Consider the following 18,826-nt stretch of genomic DNA (forward strand, 5'->3'; position numbering starts at 1 on the left):
GCAATATACAGGTTTCTTTTTTAAAAAAGCCAAGTCTTCCAGTTTTATCTTACAAATTCGAAAAACTCACTATATGCTTTCTCCAAACACTTTTACTTTGTGTGAACTCTCCCATTTGAAGGCACAATCATAATTAATGCAACATAACACTGTCCTTCAGGATATCATCTAGATCTCAACATCAGTGCCTTCACTTTCAAGCTATTTAGGGCTTTAAACGTCACACCCAACATTGTGAGTTGTGCTTAGAAACAGCCTGTAAACCAGGGGAGATGCTGGAGCACTAATGTAGTGTGAGAAATTTCAGCATTAGATGGCATTACTATACAGCAAAAACAAGTGACTGCAAACAGAGCATTTTAAATGGGAGTGAGGCTGGCTGCCCGTTGGTTAGCTTTGTTCCCCTTCCTATAGCCATATTTCTGGTTGTGATCAACCTGTTGGTGGACCCTCCCCCGGCCCATTTAAGATTCTACTCCACATTATATATGCCTATTGAAAGAGTGTTTTCACATGAAGCTTTCATGGTGGTGATTCACATTTTTTTGTCTGAGAAGTACAACTCCTTAAAATCTGGTTTAAAAAATGAACTATGTTAGGCTCTCTTCTTTTGGGTTAGAGCAGGGATAGCCAACATGGTGCCCTCCAGATATTTTATTTATGTATTTATTTATTTGTTTGTTTATTTATTGCATTTGTATACCGCCCCGAAGCCAAAGATATAGTTGGACTACAACTCACATCAATCCCTGACCACTGGCTGTGCCAAATGGAGCGGATGGGAACTGGAGTTCAGCAACATATGGAGCGCACCACATTGGCTACCCCTGGGTTAGGGTTCATATCTGTCTATCTATCTACCCATCTGTCTGTCTGGATACCTCTGCATATTACCATGATTTAGAGAATATGAACGAGGTTGGGTTTGAGAGGAATTCTCACTGGCTTGGTTTGCACACAATGTTAAATCATAGTTTAAAATAAACCATAGTATGCACAAGTGCTTTTTGCTCCTCCCCCACCCAACTGTGCCACATAGAGGGAGGAGGCCAGAAAATAAGCCAGAGTCGGGCTTGTCCTGACATGCAACCTCAAGTCCATGGTTTCTCGCCAAACAAACAATGAGCAGAAGCCAAGGGTTGTTCTTGACTTACCACTTGGTGATGTGTTTGAAGGGATCAAACCAGGATTCCAGGTTGGCACTTTACAAGAAGCCTGACTATGACTTGTTTCTCCCACTCCCACTGTCATGGCCCCGTCGGAGGACTCATCAGACGAGGATGACTTGGGAATAACAGCAGCAGACCCAGAAGCAGCAGACCCAGAAGGAGAAACGGAGGAAACTCCTGAGAACCCAGCTCCTTCTCCCCCTCAGCTGCAGAGCACCCCAGACACAGCTGAAGCCCTTCAGCCAGACACAGGCAGTGAACAGGATACTCCCCCCTCACCTGCAGAACGCAGACAACAGAAGGTCAGGCAGAAGAGGGGCAGGCCTGTCCACTTAAGGCCAAACGCTGATGGCTCACACCTGCTGACAAACCTGCTCCTTAAAAGACAAACCTTAGGTTCAGCTTGTTGCTGACTACAACGTCAGGTGCGGCTTCGTGTGTTTCCAGTTTCCCTGAACCTGATCTTGGACTGACCCCTTGGCAATTGAACCTGGACCTCTATTGACCTCGCTTCTGGACTTCTGGCTTGGCACGTAAGCTTGGAAAGGGCCTTGCCCTTATCATGCTTCATCCTCGTTAGCCTGGCAGATTTACGACCAGACTGCCAGCTAAGGACTTTCCCGCCCTGGTAAATACCCAGGAATTTCCAGCCCCTGTCTGCACTGCTGTCTCAGTGCAGAGCTGACACCCACATCGAACAGACAGGAGCGGAAAAGGAGCAAAGTGTTTGTGTGCATTAAACCATAGCTTATTTTAAACTATGACTTAACTGGGGGGGGGAACTATGTACACCACCCTGTGGTGGAACAGAAATGTAATATTAAATAAAATAAATAAATAAAATGAAAATTAATAAATACTAACTTCATGAGGTGCAGAGTTTTGACTGGTTCCCACTGGCCTCAGACAGAGGGAAAGTGGCTGGCAAGCAACCTTTATTGTCCTGCTCCTCTCTAACTCTCTCTTAAGTATGAATGAATGAATCAATCTTTATTTTTACCCCGCCCTTTTTCCAAAGCTGGAACTCAGGGCGGCTTACAGATAAAAACTACATATGGTTAAAAGCATACAAAAATATACAATTAAAATACAATTAAACTATTCACGACATTAAAACCATGGAGCATACACCTAAAATACAAAAAAGCAATTTAAAATAATACAGGTAAAACCATGGGACAATACAACCAACCTTAGACAGTCCTATCTTAAATACCTTCTATACTAAAAAGTATACAGCAGAGCTGCAGAGGGTGTTATCCCTGTTGGCGAGTGCGTGTGTAGGTCAGACGTGGTTTGAATCCAAAAGCCGTTTAGAAGAGGAATAAGACAGGCCAGGCAAGTTTCATGTAAGAGTCTTTACTAGGCAAAGACATTAGACACATCTCTCTCCATTGACATTTCTTCCCCCACTCTGAGTTCCTGCCAGTTCCCACCTTATCACACTCTCAGCCAGCCACACTGACCTTGATTGTCTGGAACTCTGTTCTCACAGCTTAACCCTTCTACTTCAGGTTTCTCTCTCTCTGCTAAAAACCTTGTCTGTGAGTCTCACAGCCTGCGTCACTGACCAACAGCCCCCACCTGAGACTTACAGACTTCAAAACTTCATGTTACAATTATTACATTTTCTACAACATTAACTTTTCATTACAAATACATTTCAGTACATGGTTTGTGTTCTTACAGTTTCTATTTACATTTCAGTTCAGTTTCTCTTTATTCTTTATTTACACAAGTTTCACAGATTCATGTTTGTTCACTTTCATTTGATGATACATTTATATTTCATTCTTCAACACAAAACTTCCACATTAGATCCATTGTTTCTTTATCTATTGGTCCCTCTTTTTCCCATTCTACTGGAATTTCATCTGTTTCATTATTCTGTTGTGTAATATTAAATGCAAATCTCTGAGGAGGTTGACCTTTCGTTTTTCTCTCTGATTTCCTGACAATATCTATTTCCATTTCTTCTTCACTCTCAATTTTACTCGGACCAGCACCACTAGTACTTGGTATTTCTGTATCATGTGTTGTTATGTCTTCACCTCTCAGTCTTTTAACAGTACGTTTGCCACTATGAATTAAATCTTTTAAAGCAGTTTTTAATGGAATTTGCTGCCCGAAAGGAACATCAGCAGCTTCCTGTTTGCTTTCACTCTCTAGAATCACTGTTTGACTGTCTCTCCAAGGTTTATCTATCAGTTTTATGTTTCTGCTTAACACTACTTGTTGTTTCTCAGGCAACCAAACTCTATAATATGAATTCTGAAATCCCAAAATGTGTCCTGCCTGCTCTCTTGACTGTTTTGCAACATGTACCCAGCATTTTGCCCCAAAACGTTCTATGTGTTTCACCCTGGGTTTTCTTCCAGTCAGTTTCTCATAGGGAGACATGCCTATTGTTCTGTGCATTAGGCGGTTCTGAATATAAACAGTGTACAGAATACATTCACCCCAATAAGTGTTATTCATATCAGCATCTGCTAGCATTGCTCTCAATGAATCCTGCAATGACTGGTTCCTCCTCTCTGCCGTTCCGTTGGAGGATGGGCTGAAGGGAGCAGTTAGACTTTGAATTATCCCCTTCTTTTCCAAATATGTTTGAAATGAATTACTGGTAAATTCACCACCTCTATCTGATCTGATATTCTTGATAACAACCCCATGTTGTGTTTCTGTTCTCTGTATGAATGCCTTTAATTTCTCTTCTGCATCACTTTTCTTTTTCAATAAGAACACATGTGTAAATCTGGAGAAATCATCCACAATCACTAAATAAAACCTTGCTCCACCTTTTGAGCACTGAAAAGGTCCAGCTAAATCCACATGTATAAGCTGATAGGGTTCTGTAGTCGTGCTTTCACAGCTCTTATTTACTGGAGTTACTGTCATTTTTGTTTTATAACATACTTCACACTCATCCACATGCTCACAGTGTTTTAATTTCAAATCTTGACTATATTTTGGGGTGTTTTGTATCTTTTGGAAATGAGTGTGTGCCAGTTTTCTGTGCCATTCATGGACACAATTATCATGTTTCTCTTTATTTACTGCTATCCAAGCACACATGTCTTTATCAAGCTTGCACTCAATCATAAACATTTTATTCTGTAATTTCCCTTGCATGCATATTTCACCATCTTTTCTCACAAAACATCTATCCCCTTCAAATGTAATTTTACAACCTATTTGAGCCAATTTTCTCACTGATAGAATGTTATATTTTAAACCAGAAATCAATAATACATCTGTTAAAATTCCCATATTACCCATCTTCAGCGTTCCTCTCGCAGTCGCGTCCTGAGTCGATCCGTCAGCCAGATAAAGCTTCTCCTGCGTCGGCTTTGAAGTGTAAAATAAACTAGAGTCTGTGATTAGGCAATTAGACGCTCCACTGTCAAGAAGCCATTTAGAGTTAATCAGTTTATTGCTCTCCTTAGAAACAAAGTTCACGCTTGCTCTCTGACTTTCAAAGTTTCTGTAATTCCTTTTCTTTAAACAATGTCTCTGTATATGCCCACGTGATCCACAAAAATAACATGTTTTAGTCTCTTCCCTGCTTCTTTGATTTCGATGTTGTACAGACACAGTCTCAGCCTCTTTTATTCTATTTTCTTGTTCTCTTTCCTCCTATTCCACTCTTGTTGAAGTTTCTGTTCCACAAAGTCCAAAGTTAGAGTCCCGTCAGTTTGGGTTTCCAGACTAGAGACCAGCACGTCCCATTTTTGATCAAATGAAGATAACAGGAGATAAACCATCTGTAAGTCATTATGATGAACGCCTCGATCTTGTAGCTCAGCATTTAATCTACGAAATTCAGCCAAATGCTCTTCCATAGTCACATCATCTGTAAAACGCATCTGATATAGCTTCCGTGCTAAACACAGCCTGCTTCCCGCAGTTTGCTGTACATGCGCGGCTCTTAACTTTTCCCACATCTGATTAGCAGTCGGCTCATTACTCACCAGCAACAGTTGTGAATCTGATAGCCCCAGAGTAATAAAAGCCTTCGCTTTCTCGTCTTTCTTCAGCCACGCTGCTGAAGGAGCTGCCGGAGGGGGTTTTTCCACGACATCATTCAAATCCTCTTTAATCAGAACAGCTCTCATTCTCCATTTCCAACTGGAGTAATTTACAGCATTCAGCCTCTCCATCGGCATCCCGGATAACAGATTTACAGCCATTTTGCCCACTCTTACTTGCCTCTCACTTGCGCTTTGTTTCTCTCTGCAACAACGCCACTTCACCGGCTCTCGAACCCGCTACCACACCTGATAATCTGGGCCCATAACCCCTGTTGGCGAGTGCGTGTGTAGGTCAGACGTGGTTTGAATCCAAAAGCCGTTTAGAAGAGGAATAAGACAGGCCAGGCAAGTTTCATGTAAGAGTCTTTACTAGGCAAAGACATTAGACACATCTCTCTCCATTGACATTTCTTCCCCCACTCTGAGTTCCTGCCAGTTCCCACCTTATCACACTCTCAGCCAGCCACACTGACCTTGATTGTCTGGAACTCTGTTCTCACAGCTTAACCCTTCTGCTTCAGGTTTCTCTCTCTCTGCTAAAAACCTTGTCTGTGAGTCTCACAGCCTGCGTCACTGACCAACAATCCCCGGGGTCTCCCCTCCTCTGCCTTTTATCAGTGACTCCTCAGCCATGTCCCCTTTTCGTTTTCCTTTCCTTACATGCAAGCTGTCATAGCTGTTCAGGAAAACGTCCAGGCATCCCTGTCACCTTTGCTACAAGGCCATTTCCCATTGCCCCACCTGCCTATGCATGCCACTGGTCCAGACATCCACCTCTAAACGAGCCCACTGGTTCCTGCCGCTCACCAGGGCACTGGCCAAGCCACTATCATCTCATTTGAACCATGAATGTGTTGGCGTGTGTGCGTTGTTGCGTGAAACAGCATACATTACGTTGGAGTTAAGTTGAGCAAGAAACTTCTTCAGAGCATTAGAGCATGTTAATAGTCTTTTATTAAGACATTATGGCTTAAGGCTTAAGAGTAAATACATGTAGAGTTTCTTCAGTCATCCCCCCCTCTGGTACATCTCTCTCCAAAGGTAAACACAAAAGAGAACCTCTCAGTTCAGAGGCAATATTCGGAAGACCAGCCTCACAGATCAGAGGCATAAATCAGAAGACACAACTTACAGACTCTGTTAGAACTTTCCCAGTCTATCAGATGGTTACCATAGCAACGGCCTTCACAGCCCGTTCCCAGACTGGGCTAAGACAAAACTCCCCCCTAGTTATAGTTTTGCAGACTTGATGGAAAACTACTAGGCCTCATGCCAACAGAATGTGCCCTAAAACACACACAGTGGGCCTGTGCATGGCAGGGAGAGAAAGCAGTTGGCAAGTTGTCATTCAGGGACCCTACTGTACCATCATTGATCTCATCACTGCAGAACCCTAATAAGTTTCCAAGGAACACAGCTTAAAGCCCACTGCACTATGGGCCCAACCGGTATGGTGAGCTCTATTAAACGATACTGCAGGGGCAAAGGACATGTCACAGGGATGTCAATTTATGTGGCAAGTACAATGAATGGACCAGTTCCTATTGTGCATATGTAAGTAAAATAACAGAACTTACGGTTTAAAACTGGTATGTCCAAAATACGTCTTTAGGGAAGTGATCTGTCTAGTGTTGGGTCTAGGCAAGCAGGAATCTTTGAGAACACAGAAAACAAATATTTAGAGGTATTTAGACTGTACAAAGATTAGAGTGAAGGTCTGAGAAACAGTTCTTGTACGTAGTTATTTGAGATTAAAATGGCTATGAACCTTTTTTCATATCGTGCAATGTGAGACACTAATTACTCCCACCCATTTCCCTATCCAATTAGGAGACAAAAAATTGCGACTTCTCCCCCAATTTTCTGTACTATCGTTTCAGAACACTGTGCACAATCCCATCAGAGATAAAGCATTTTAGAATCCCATTTCCACAAAAGGGATTTAAAAACATGCTCAATTTTCATTAATCAATGAAAAGTAAACAGGCTAAACTCTGGCTGAATATTGCCCATAATTTGTTAAAGACATTATTGATTGGGGGGGGGAACCATTTACACCACCCTGTGCCCCTTGGAGGAAAGATGGAATAGAAATGTAATGTTAAATTACATTTAATTTAATGTAATGGGCTCCTCCCGGGAGGAAGGGCAGGATATCAATCAATCAATCAATCAATTAATAAATAAAATGAATATAAATAAATACTGACTCCATGGGGTGCAGGGTTTTGACTGCAGAAAATTCAAAATAAAAACCTGATCCCTGAGAAGAGAGGGACACTTCCAGTATCATGCAAGCAGACTTCCATTTTGTATAATGGGGCTTCTGCTTCCTTCTCCTGCAGACCCCCCCAAAATCTGCTCTGAAGCACATATGGGGCACAGTGTACAAAGCAGAAGTCTGTCCAGTCATGCACCGGTGGATGTCACCCACAGCATGTGAGACAGCAAGGAAGCATAGGCCAGAACCCTCTTAAGGAAAAATATGTTTTCTGGCGGCACTTTCTAGCGATCATGTTCCAGTCTCCATTTTCCAAGACCATGTCAAACAATAATAGAAAAGTGAAGATGAGATACATGCAGTTTTGCAACATTATTCCAAATCATGATATACAGACTGAAAGATGGAAAAGGCAGTCAAGAGCACAGCAGGTTCAGAGAATACTATCCTAGCCGAAGAGTTTCCCTCTACAATGGAGCTGTAACTTTGGCTAACATTTGCAACACCCACATGGATGCTGAAGGCCATTTTGATCCAGATAACTTTTGGCTGCATCGTCGTTACTGGTGAATTTCATGCTTTCATACAGAGATCAGGGTAGATCCACTGAAATGAATGACTTACGTCCATTTATTTATTTATTTATTTATTCAACTTATTAGTCGCTTATCTGGCTGAATTGTCAGCCACTCTAAGCAACGTACAAAGCAGAACATGTAAACATCAAAACATTAAGAGACTAACAATTTCAGTCTGCCTCCACTGTGTATGACAAACCTTATCTCATCCTTGCTCTCTGCATTTTGGTAATTTAAGTAAAGAAGCCTCTGCTTTAATGGATTGCTCATAGTGACAGACATTCAGTTGACTACTTTAGGCATGTTCAGTAAGAATTTTGGATTCCCTGCCACACCTGAGCAACAGATTTCCCATGGCTTATTATAAATTGCTTTTGAAACTCTCAAGATTTGCTATGGAGTTGAGAAATACAATCCCAATGCTCCCTTCAACATGCAGAACTAGTTGGGTGGTTCTCTGGATATATTTTAACAAACTTCGCATACCCCAACTTTCCTCTTCCTCCTCAATGCCTTCTTCATCATTGTCCTCTTCTGTCAGCTCGTTTTCCCTCCTTGATTTATCTAAGCTCGAGTCAGTAAGATCTTCTAAAGCCTAGAGAAGAGATCAGATGAACTAACATACTCTTAGGTCAAACAATGCCAATAATCAGAGGCAGGTATCATCCTGCAGCGAAGTTATGTCTGAATGTGTTTTTTGTTAATATAGTTAGCACAGGAATCCTAACAATAGTGCAGCTCAAGACCTTGAACATAACATTCAATTCCAAAGAAAACCTAATTTGTGAAAAAGTTGCAGTTAGTTCTACCACTTCATAGCCCTGTCAAGAAAAGCTCTAGCTCCTTAATTTCTTCATACCACACTGCTGTTAAGGAACAGGAAAAGGGTAGTAAAAAGAAAGAAGAGTGGCAATTCTGTTCAGTGAAGCCATTTAACAGGTGTTTCATTTCTCTAAAATATACCAGTGTCTTCCTTGCTTCCTTATCTCAATACAACCAAGTTTCAAATCTCTATTGTAAGCAATAAATCTTTATAAAGAACAATGTTGAACTCAAGGCCACAGTTTAGGGAATAATTGGCAATTAAAACCTAACTAGCCAGAAAAGGAACACCATGGCCTTGTGAAATTTCCATCTTTTGAGTGCCAACTCTTGGTATGCTAAGGAGTATTCAAGCAACTGGCTTGAAGGATGTTTGGATTAAACATCTAGCAGATGTTCATACTCCATCTCACTTTTGAAAAAGAAAAATGTATGAGGCACATCTAAGGTGAATTATAGTTTCCCAATTATTTACATTCAAGAAAAATTATCGGTTTGACAAGTTATCTACATACGTGAAAAGAAAATGATAATTCTAATATCAAAAGTTACACATGTGGGTGTTTAGCACACATGTGTAACTTTTGATATTAGAATTATCATTTTCTTTTCACGTATGTAGATAACTTGTCAAACCGATAATTTTTCTTGAATGTAAATAATTGGGAAACTATAATTCACCTTAGATGTGCCTCATACATTTTTCTTTTTCAAAAGTGAGATGGAGTATGAATATTGTTACCTTTTTGACACCAAGTCATTCTCCTCTAATGGAGATGACTCGCCTGCTCTGGGAATTTAAGTATTTTTGCCTCAACTCTGCAATTCAGTAACTTTGAGTATGTTGCCTTATTGCCTTATTGATACTACATTTTATATGCATTGACTAACCTTAACATCTCTTTTCTGTAATCCTGAACTATATTTGCTTACATAAAGAAATGTGCTGATTAAAATTAAGAGACTGGGACCCTTTCCTGAACTCTAAATATTCTGTGTGCTGATAAGGAGGGAAAAGATCAACTCTGGGATAATCTAAGATCCTGCTTTAACCACTTAAACAGAGGTTTGATACATAAATTTACTCTTTAAGGTTTTACCCTGTGTAGGGTAGGGCCACATTCACACCAGATATTTATTCCACTTTTATTCTACTTTAAACAGTCATGGTGTCCCCCAAAGAATCATGGGACATGTAGTTTGTTAAGGGTGCAGAGAGTTGTTAGGAGACCCCTATTCTCCTCACAGAGCTACAGTTTGCCATAGTGGTTTAACAGTGATTTCCTCTTCCCAGAAAACGAATTGTAGCTTTGTGAGGGGAACAGGAGTCTCAAAACAGCTTTCAGCACCCTTTACAAACTATACTTCCCAGGATTCTTTGGGGGAATCCATGACTGTTTAAAGTGGAATAAATGTATGGTGTGAATGTGGCCCAATATTTATCACAGTGGCCAAACACTGGCCATTAACTAAGCCCAACATAACTTCTTTGAAACCACAGGCCAAGGACATCACTGAGAAGGAATAAGAACAGAAGAACATAAAAAGAGCCTGCTGGATTAAGCCAAGGGCCCATCTAGTCCAGCATCCTGGTCTTGCAGTGGCCAACCAGTTGCCCGTGGGAAACTCATGTGCAAAGAGCACACAAAAACACGCAACAAAGCAGGAGCATTAAGACACAGAAGGCATGGATCCGAAAGGCATTGGCCAATAAAGAGGCTAAGAAGGTGTGCTCAACACATGAACAAGCAGGAACATCTCTTTTAATTAAGCTTTGTGTGCATTGGACTGGGCCCAATTGCACAATGCTGACCACTCCAGTTGATCACCACCAACAGGCAGACAACTGCTTGGGTGGCTATAAACTATCAGAGGATTGGGAGTGAATGGCCGTGTGACTACAACTCTGACTAAGCGCTTCAAGTTAACAACAAAATAACTGCAGCATTTGCCTTTCCCACCTATATAGTCTCTTGACTGGTTATTACAGAAATAATCTACAACACATTCAACACAGAGCTGCCTTCAACCGAGCTATCAAGTCCTGTATTGCCTCCTCTAACTGGCAGCAACCCCTAAGATCTCCGCATAACGGAGACCTGGTGGAATGGAGAAAACCAGTGGGATACGGTTATCCCTGGATATAAACTATATCGGAAGGACAGGGAAGGACGTATTGGTGGCGGATTCGCTCTATACGTGAAAGAAGGCATTGAATCCAGCAAGCTCGAAACCCCAAAAGAGGTAGACTCCTCCACAGAATCGTTGTGGGTGGTGATACCATGCCCCAGGAGGGACTTAATACTGGGAACGATCTATCGTCCCCCTGATCAAAATGCTCAGGGAGACCTTGAGATGAGATATGAAATTGAGGAAGCATCCAAACTAGGAAATGTGGTAGTAATGGGTGACTTCAACTACCTGGACATAGACTGGCTGCATATGTGTTCCAGTCATGAAAAAGAAGCAAAGTTTTTAGATATTCTAAATGACTATTCCCTAGACCAGTTGGTCATGGAACCGACCAGAGGGACGGCAACCCTGGACTTAATCCTCAGTGGGGACCAGGACCTGGTGCAAGATGTAAGTGTTGTTGAACCGATTGGGAGCAGTGACCACAGTGCTATTAAATTAAACATACATGTAACTGGCCAATTGCCAAGAAAATCCAACACGGTCACATTTGACTTCAAAAGAGGAAACTTCACAAAAATGAGGGGATTGGTAAAAAGAAAGCTGAAAAACAAAGTCCAGAGGGTCACATCACTCGAAAATGCTTGGAAGTTGTTTAAAAACACTATATTAGAAGCTCAACTGGAGTGCATACCGCAGATCAGAAAAGGTACCGCCAGGGCCAAGAAGATGCCAGCATGGTTAACGAGCAAAGTCAAGGAAGCTCTTAGAGGCAAAAAGTCTTCCTTCAGAAAATGGAAGTCTTGTCCGAATGAAGAAAATAAAAAAGAACACAAACTCTGGCAAAAGAAATGCAAGCAGACAATAAGGGATGCTAAAAAAGAATTTGAGGAGCACATTGCTAAGAACATAAAAACCAACAACAAAAAATTCTATAAATACATTCAAAGCAGGAGACCATCTAGGGAGACAATTGGACCCTTGGATGATAAGGGAGTCAAAGGTGTACTAAAGAACGATAAGGAGATTGCAGAGAAGCTAAATGAATTCTTTGCATCTGTCTTCACAGTGGAAGATATAGGGCAGATCCCTGAACCTGAACTAACATTTGCAGGAAGGGATTCTGAGGAACTGAGACAAATAGTGGTAACGAGAGAGGAAGTTCTAAGCTTAATGGACAATATAAAAACTGACAAATCACCAGGCCCGGATGGCATCCACCCGAGAGTTCTCAAAGAACTCAAATGTGAAATTGCTGATCTGCTAACTAAAATATGTAACTTGTCCCTTGGGTCCTCCTCCGTGCCTGAGGACTGGAAAGTGGCAAATGTAACGACAATCTTCAAAAAGGGATCCAGAGGGGATCCCGGAAATTACAGGCCAGTTAGCTTAACTTCTGTCCCTGGAAAACTGGTAGAAAGTATGATTAAAGCTAGATTAACTAAGCACATAGAAGAACAAGCCTTGCTGAAGCAGAGCCAGCATGGCTTCTGCAAGGGAAAGTCCTGTCTCAGTAACCTATTAGAATTCTTTGAGAGTGTCAACAAGCATATAGATAGAGGTGATCCAGTGGACATAGTGTACTTAGACTTTCAAAAAGCGTTTGACAAGGTATCTCACCAAAGGCTTCTGAGGAAGCTTAGCAGTCATGGAATAAGAGGAGAGGTCCTCTTGTGGATAAGAAATTGGTTAAGAAGCAGAAAGCAGAGAGTAGGAATAAACGGACAGTTCTCCCAATGGAGGGCTGTAGAAAGTGGAGTCCCTCAAGGATCGGTATTGGGACCTGTACTTTTCAACTTGTTCATTAATGACCTAGAATTAGGAGTGAGCAGCGAAGTGGCCAAGTTTGCTGATGACACTAAATTGTTCAGGGTTGTTAAAACAAAAAGGGATTGCGAAGAGCTCCAAAAAGACCTCTCCAAACTGAGTGAATGGGCAGAAAAATGGCAAATGCAATTCAATATAAACAAGTGTAAAATTATGCATATTGGAGCAAAAAATCTTAATTTCACATATACGCTCATGGGGTCTGAACTGGCGGTGACCGACCAGGAGAGAGACCTCGGGGTTGTAGTGGACAGCACGATGAAAATGTAGACCCAGTGTGCGGCAGCTGTGAAAAAGGCAAATTCCATGCTAGCGATAATTAGGAAAGGTATTGAAAATAAAACAGCCGATATCATAATGCCGTTGTATAAATCTATGGTGCGGCCGCATTTGGAATACTGTGTACAGTTCTGGTCGCCTCATCTCAAAAAGGATATTATCGAGTTGGAAAAGGTTCAGAAGAGGGCAACCAGAATGATCAAGGGGATGGAGCGACTCCCTTACGAGGAAAGGTTGCAGCATTTGGGGCTTTTTAGTTTAGAGAAAAGGCGGGTCAGAGGAGACATGATAGAAGTGTATAAAATTATGCATGGCATTGAGAAAGTGGATAGAGAAAAGTTCTTCTCCCTCTCTCATAATACTAGAACTCGTGGACATTCAAAGAAGCTGAATGTTGGAAGATTCAGGACAGACAAAAGGAAGTACTTCTTTACTCAGCGCATAGTTAAACTATGGAATTTGCTCCCACAAGATGCAGTAATGGCCACCAGCTTGGACGGCTTTAAAAGAAGATTAGACAAATTCATGGAGGACAGGGCTATCAATGGCTACTAGCCATGATGGCTGTGCTCTGCCCCCCTAGTCAGAGGCAGCATGCTTCTGAAAACCAGTTGCCGGAAGCCTCAGGAGGGGAGAGTGTTCTTGCACTCGGGTCCTGCTTGCGGGCTTCCCCCAGGCACCTGGTTGGCCACTGTGAGAACAGGATGCTGGACTAGATGGGCCACTGGCCTGATCCAGCAGGCTCTTCTTATGTTCTTATGATCTGCTACCTAAGATCCTCTTAACCGGAGGTGCCAGGGGCTGAAGTTGGGCATACAACGGATGTGCTCTACCACTGAGTTACAGCTCAGACATACATGGCTTTCTGTCCCTAGCTCAGTCCACACCATCAGAATGGCCGTGGAAGGAGTATCCCTTCCTCTGCATACTCTGCCCGGAGCACAGGTGGACTGGAGAAGACTAGGCTGCTGCATGCATGAACAGCTGGATCAGGGCCATAGTTTCTCATATCAGTCTCCACCTCCAAAAAAATAAAAGAGGCCAAGAAATGATGGCTGATCTTGCCTACAGAAAAGGACAATAAGGAAAATGAGGAGAATTAAAGTATCATAGTCAACTGTTAGGTATATTAATGATTTCCATGTATGTATAATATCAAACAGTTATTCCCTTCCTATCAATCAATTACTTATTAACAATATTTAATATTATAAACATTACTTTAAACTTTAAAAACATGTACTGCTTTAAATGTTTTTTCTAAACATTTAGAAAATCTAATTTATTTATTAAAAAAACCTACTTTAAGCATCTCCATTTCAAGTTCATCATCATTCTCAATGGTGCAGAAAGAATCCCCTTCATCCTCTATGAGGCTTAAATCCTAAAAGGAACATTTCAAAATCAGCACTTATTTTCTTCTTTTTTTAAAAAAAACTATTGCTCTTATCACACACCTTTAAGAAGGGAAGGTTTGTAATAATTTAACACGCCAGGTTTCACAATTATTATCCAAGTATCTCTCCTACATAACAGAAGGCGGGAAGGAGGAGACATGGACCTGATTTGAACCAAATGTCTTGCACAGAGATTGCAAGATGCTATTTTTAAAAGTTCAAAAAGGCAACAATCTCAAAATAGTAAAGGATACCTAGCAGGCAGAAAAGGTTTATGTCCCTGATATGATGACACAGCTAAGATGCATGAAGGCTAACAGGAAGGTTGAAGCTTTCAAAACAGCATACACCTTGAGTTAGCAATGGACCTTGAAGAAAAAAAGAGTCATATTTTGACATGAGCAGCGAATGAAGGCCTAACAGACCTGCTTACCCCCTGATTCATTTGTGCGGGCACTGAAATCAAACAAATGGTTCCTCAAGGCTGTCCTCCCCAAGGTCAACAGCAACAGAAATTTTGACTCTTTCATGTAGACAGCAGGGCACATAAGACAGAGGTTGCCAATGAGTCTACCAGTATCTCCTATGGCACCCGCAAAAGGTCTTGGTAAATATCCCTTTAGAAATCTACAATGCATGAGAAACTATTTATTCTTCCTTCTCATTTCCTGTTTACACTGCTTCAGCCTCTCCTACAATGAACATGACCCCTTAAACATGCCCACATTTCATGAGATGCCATGATTGGACGCCAAACTGAACAGAGGAGATGTGCAAAGAGCTTCTACCTGTGAGTGAGTGCAGTGGCAGCTGATGTATGTGCTTCCTCCCCCCCCAATGATGCAGCAGATGATGGGGGGGTGCCATGCCTGCAACATTTTGTGGTCTTGTCTCTTTTTTTATATGGGGGGAGGTGCATGGGAGTGCCTACAAACTCCTGCTTTGCGATCCACAGCAGCATTAGGTTGCTGATTCTCTCAACCCGATGCATCCTTGGATCACCGAGTGGGATTTTCACCCTCCCACCCTTAGGAGGACCCCTAGGCCAGGGCCCTACCTGGCTGCCCGCTGGCACTGGACCTGCTTGAGGCTGGTCAGAATAGCAGGAGGGGTTAAAAGTTCTGTATTTTGGCACAGGATAAAATAGCTAAGGAACATAAAAGGAAGGGGGAAATCCTTCAGAGTAAAGCTTCAGATGGGTGCTTGAAGGAAAGGCTCCAAGAACTAAGCTCAGGCCAGCAGCAATAGAAACCAGTAAAACAGAAGGTGAACTCTAAGAGTACAGATGTATTATGAGAAATTAACTCTTCCTCACAGGTGATGATTAAAAAGCTAAATGTGATATTGTAAAAAAGTTGTTCTATTTACCAAATTTAACTTTTGGAATTACTTTCTCTATACTCTTATACTTTAGAATATCAGTTTAACTTACAACAAGTTAGGCTATAATGAGACCTGGAATATTTTACAAAATAACATTTTCCCAACATTTATTATCTTTACTTTCTGGCTATATCAAGGCCCCCATTTGCCTACCACTATCGTATACTGTGAAAAAATATATTCCATCAAGATTCAAGAGAGGGAGAGGGAGAAGAGAGGGCTTCTCCATCTGCTCTGCTGAAAGACCAGCAATTCTTGGCTCCTCTTCCTCTTGAAATCTTTTCATGCCAGCTGGTCATTACAAGGACTCTAACTAAAAAGCAGTAACTGGGTTTGCTTCCCCCCTCATCCTTTTTTCTTTTGTCTAATGTCTTTTAGATTATAAGCCTGAAGGCAGGGACTTGCCATTTGGAAGCCACTTTGGGACCCTTTTTCAGCTGAAGAGCAAGATAAGAATGCTTAAATAAACCGACAATGAAGTATTAAATGATAGTAGCTTAATTTGGGATCCATTTGTAGGATGCAAAGAACAAGCCACAAAAGGTGCTTTTAGCCCTGTATATACAGCTGGGCATCCATTACTTAATCTCATATGCCACCTTTCAATAAAACACAGGGGTTCCAGCATTTGGCATGAGAGGACACCTCATCCCCTTTGCTCCAGCACTAGGAGCCTACTCCGACCTTTACACAAGGGCAGCCATAACTAGTGGCACTATTGTAACACCATTCAAGGTGGCTAACCTGCAGCCCATATCCAGCACCTCTCCACATTCTTGTGGCCCCTCCCAAGTTTTTTTAAAACGGTGTTGTTTTTAATGACTGTTCCCACAGGTTCCTCACTGTGCTGCCAATGTAGCCACAAGCTCCCCATCCTCTGATTTGCCCATTTTCAATGTCTGTTTTTTTTAAAAATGAGTAAACCAAACCATCTCAATTATTTGCATTGGGCCTGATCTTCACACACAGCTGGAACTCCATTCCCAGTTAACAAGAGTGCTAGTGATTCTGCTGTGATTCCAAAGGGTTTTTGTAACCCCCAACATCCCCTATGTGTCTTTTTAAAACAAAAAAGGAAAAAAATGAATTTAATTTTAAAACTGAGTTTAATAATGAAAAAAGAATGATAAAATGGTTTAAAAATAGCAGACTAGTCAATAGGAGAACCTTTTGGAAGGCAGACTGGAGAACTACAGTTCTCACCATACTCACTTTTCCACTTTCATCACACCCACTTTGATATGCATCCCCCAGAGAGTTGACAAAGTGGCCCTCAGCCTGAAAAAGATTAGCCACTCCTGACATAAGAGGCTTATTCAGCCAAGGAAGGGGTAGAAAAGGGGCAGGAAGGCCCACATCCCTAACAGAACATCCTAAGGTCAATCAAAGTAGCCTCACTCTCTCCAGGCTGGAACATCGCTCCAAAATTTCTCCAATTTCTAGAAGCAAACAGACCCTGCCCACCTCCCATACAATACTATTGCAGCTGTTGCAGCTCTACTGAAACCTAGGATAGGAACAGGCTGTTGATAAATTAAACAGCATTGCTTTTTCTGATAAAGTCCATTGTACATATAGACTCACCTCTGACATACAAGCTGTTTCATTTAGCAGCTCTTCCTCAGCCTGACATTCCAACATTTGAAGTTCATATTCAGTTATATCTAGTGACATTAAGCACTCTCCCTCCACATCTTTAGGTCCTCTGTCTGAAGCATCGTCCACCTGTTTTTTCTTATTAATCTCTGCTTCACTTTCCATCAGAGCTTCATTTTGGACGTCAACTAGTCTGTAATCCACACGGTTCTCTGACTCACACACAATCTTGGAAGCCAAGTCTGATGTTTCAGCCTTTTCTTCTTCTTTAGCACAGATCATTTCTGAATCTGTAATATCTCCCAGCTCTATTTGGCAGTTAGACTCAACAAGCAACACTCTTCTTAAAGCCTTGAGGTTTTCTGACATACCAGCTAGTATTTCTGCAGCCCTATTGAAGAAATGTTAAAATGGCAAAGTAAGCTCAACTGCTAACATATTACAAACCTTAGGATCATAATTCCACACAAGAACTATCCAAAGGGGATGAAAGTAAACTGGGATGTATTCTCTGATTGCTCTATATTGGTCAATAATTTATTTATTACATTTATATCCCACCTTTCTTTTCATGATAGAAACCCAAGGCAGCTTACATATGATTCCCAGGCAGTCTCCCATCCAGGCACTGAGCAGACCTGACCCTGTTTAGCTTTAGCAGGGTGCTGGCCTCATGTGCCTGATTCAGACAACCAGGTGTTCACACCAGTTATTTTTACCTCACTTTAGATAGCTACACAATTACAAACCAAAATCAATTAAAAATCAAGAACAAAATAGGATCACTAAAAATATAATCAAGAAGCAGAATATAATCAACAAGCAGAAGGAAAATAGAAATGTAGCTCAAACCAAAATTAATACATTTTTACAGCTCAATTGAAGCTCAAAAGAGAGGGTGTCAACTCAACCTCTTATAATCTGGGCACAAAACTAAAAAGATCTTGTTCTAGATCTTAGTGAAGCACACCTTGAAAGATTACAGGGGGTGATGCAATGCTGACTATACATCTTAATGCTCCATCAGACAAAGCGCTGAGGATCCCCTGCCCTTCTGAAAAGGATTTTCAGACTGAAAAGGCATGTAGTAGGCCTGAAAAGTCCCAGTGCAAGTAAATTATGTGGTTGCATAAACAAAGAGCACTGGCTGAATGAGATATTAATGCTGTAAAAAGGAACATGTAGCACTGATTTGTTTTGATAGATTTTGTGTACAGATAGAATTGAGCAATACCTAACCTTTGAACATTTGTAGATTTTCCAAAAGTGTCAGGAAGATGATCTGCTAAATCCACCATCTCCTCTGATAAAGAAGCCAATTCCTTCTTTATTTCACTTGGCAATAGGATCCCATCTGTAAAAAGTCAATATAAACAGAGCCTTTTTACCA

General features: G+C 41.4%; 1 protein-coding gene across 4 annotated transcripts in view; it reads right to left on the reverse strand.

The window, feature by feature from the left end:
- WRN (WRN RecQ like helicase) overlaps positions 1–18,826 on the reverse strand; it is an 82,958-nt gene that overhangs the window by 45,088 nt on the left and 19,044 nt on the right. For all 4 annotated transcript variants that reach the window (XM_061635643.1, XM_061635636.1, XM_061635657.1 and 1 more), the window contains 5 exons: positions 18,676–18,790; positions 17,425–17,827; positions 14,364–14,444; positions 8,486–8,594; positions 6,778–6,853 (listed from right to left, as the gene is read on the reverse strand). In XM_061635643.1, coding sequence (XP_061491627.1) covers positions 6,778–6,853; positions 8,486–8,594; positions 14,364–14,444; positions 17,425–17,827; positions 18,676–18,790 — 784 coding nt within the window. The remainder of the gene's footprint in view (positions 1–6,777; positions 6,854–8,485; positions 8,595–14,363; positions 14,445–17,424; positions 17,828–18,675; positions 18,791–18,826) is intronic.

This window comes from Rhineura floridana, chromosome 1, assembly GCF_030035675.1.
Source record: "Rhineura floridana isolate rRhiFlo1 chromosome 1, rRhiFlo1.hap2, whole genome shotgun sequence".
In the NCBI taxonomy this organism is placed as follows: Eukaryota; Metazoa; Chordata; class Lepidosauria; order Squamata; family Rhineuridae; genus Rhineura; species Rhineura floridana.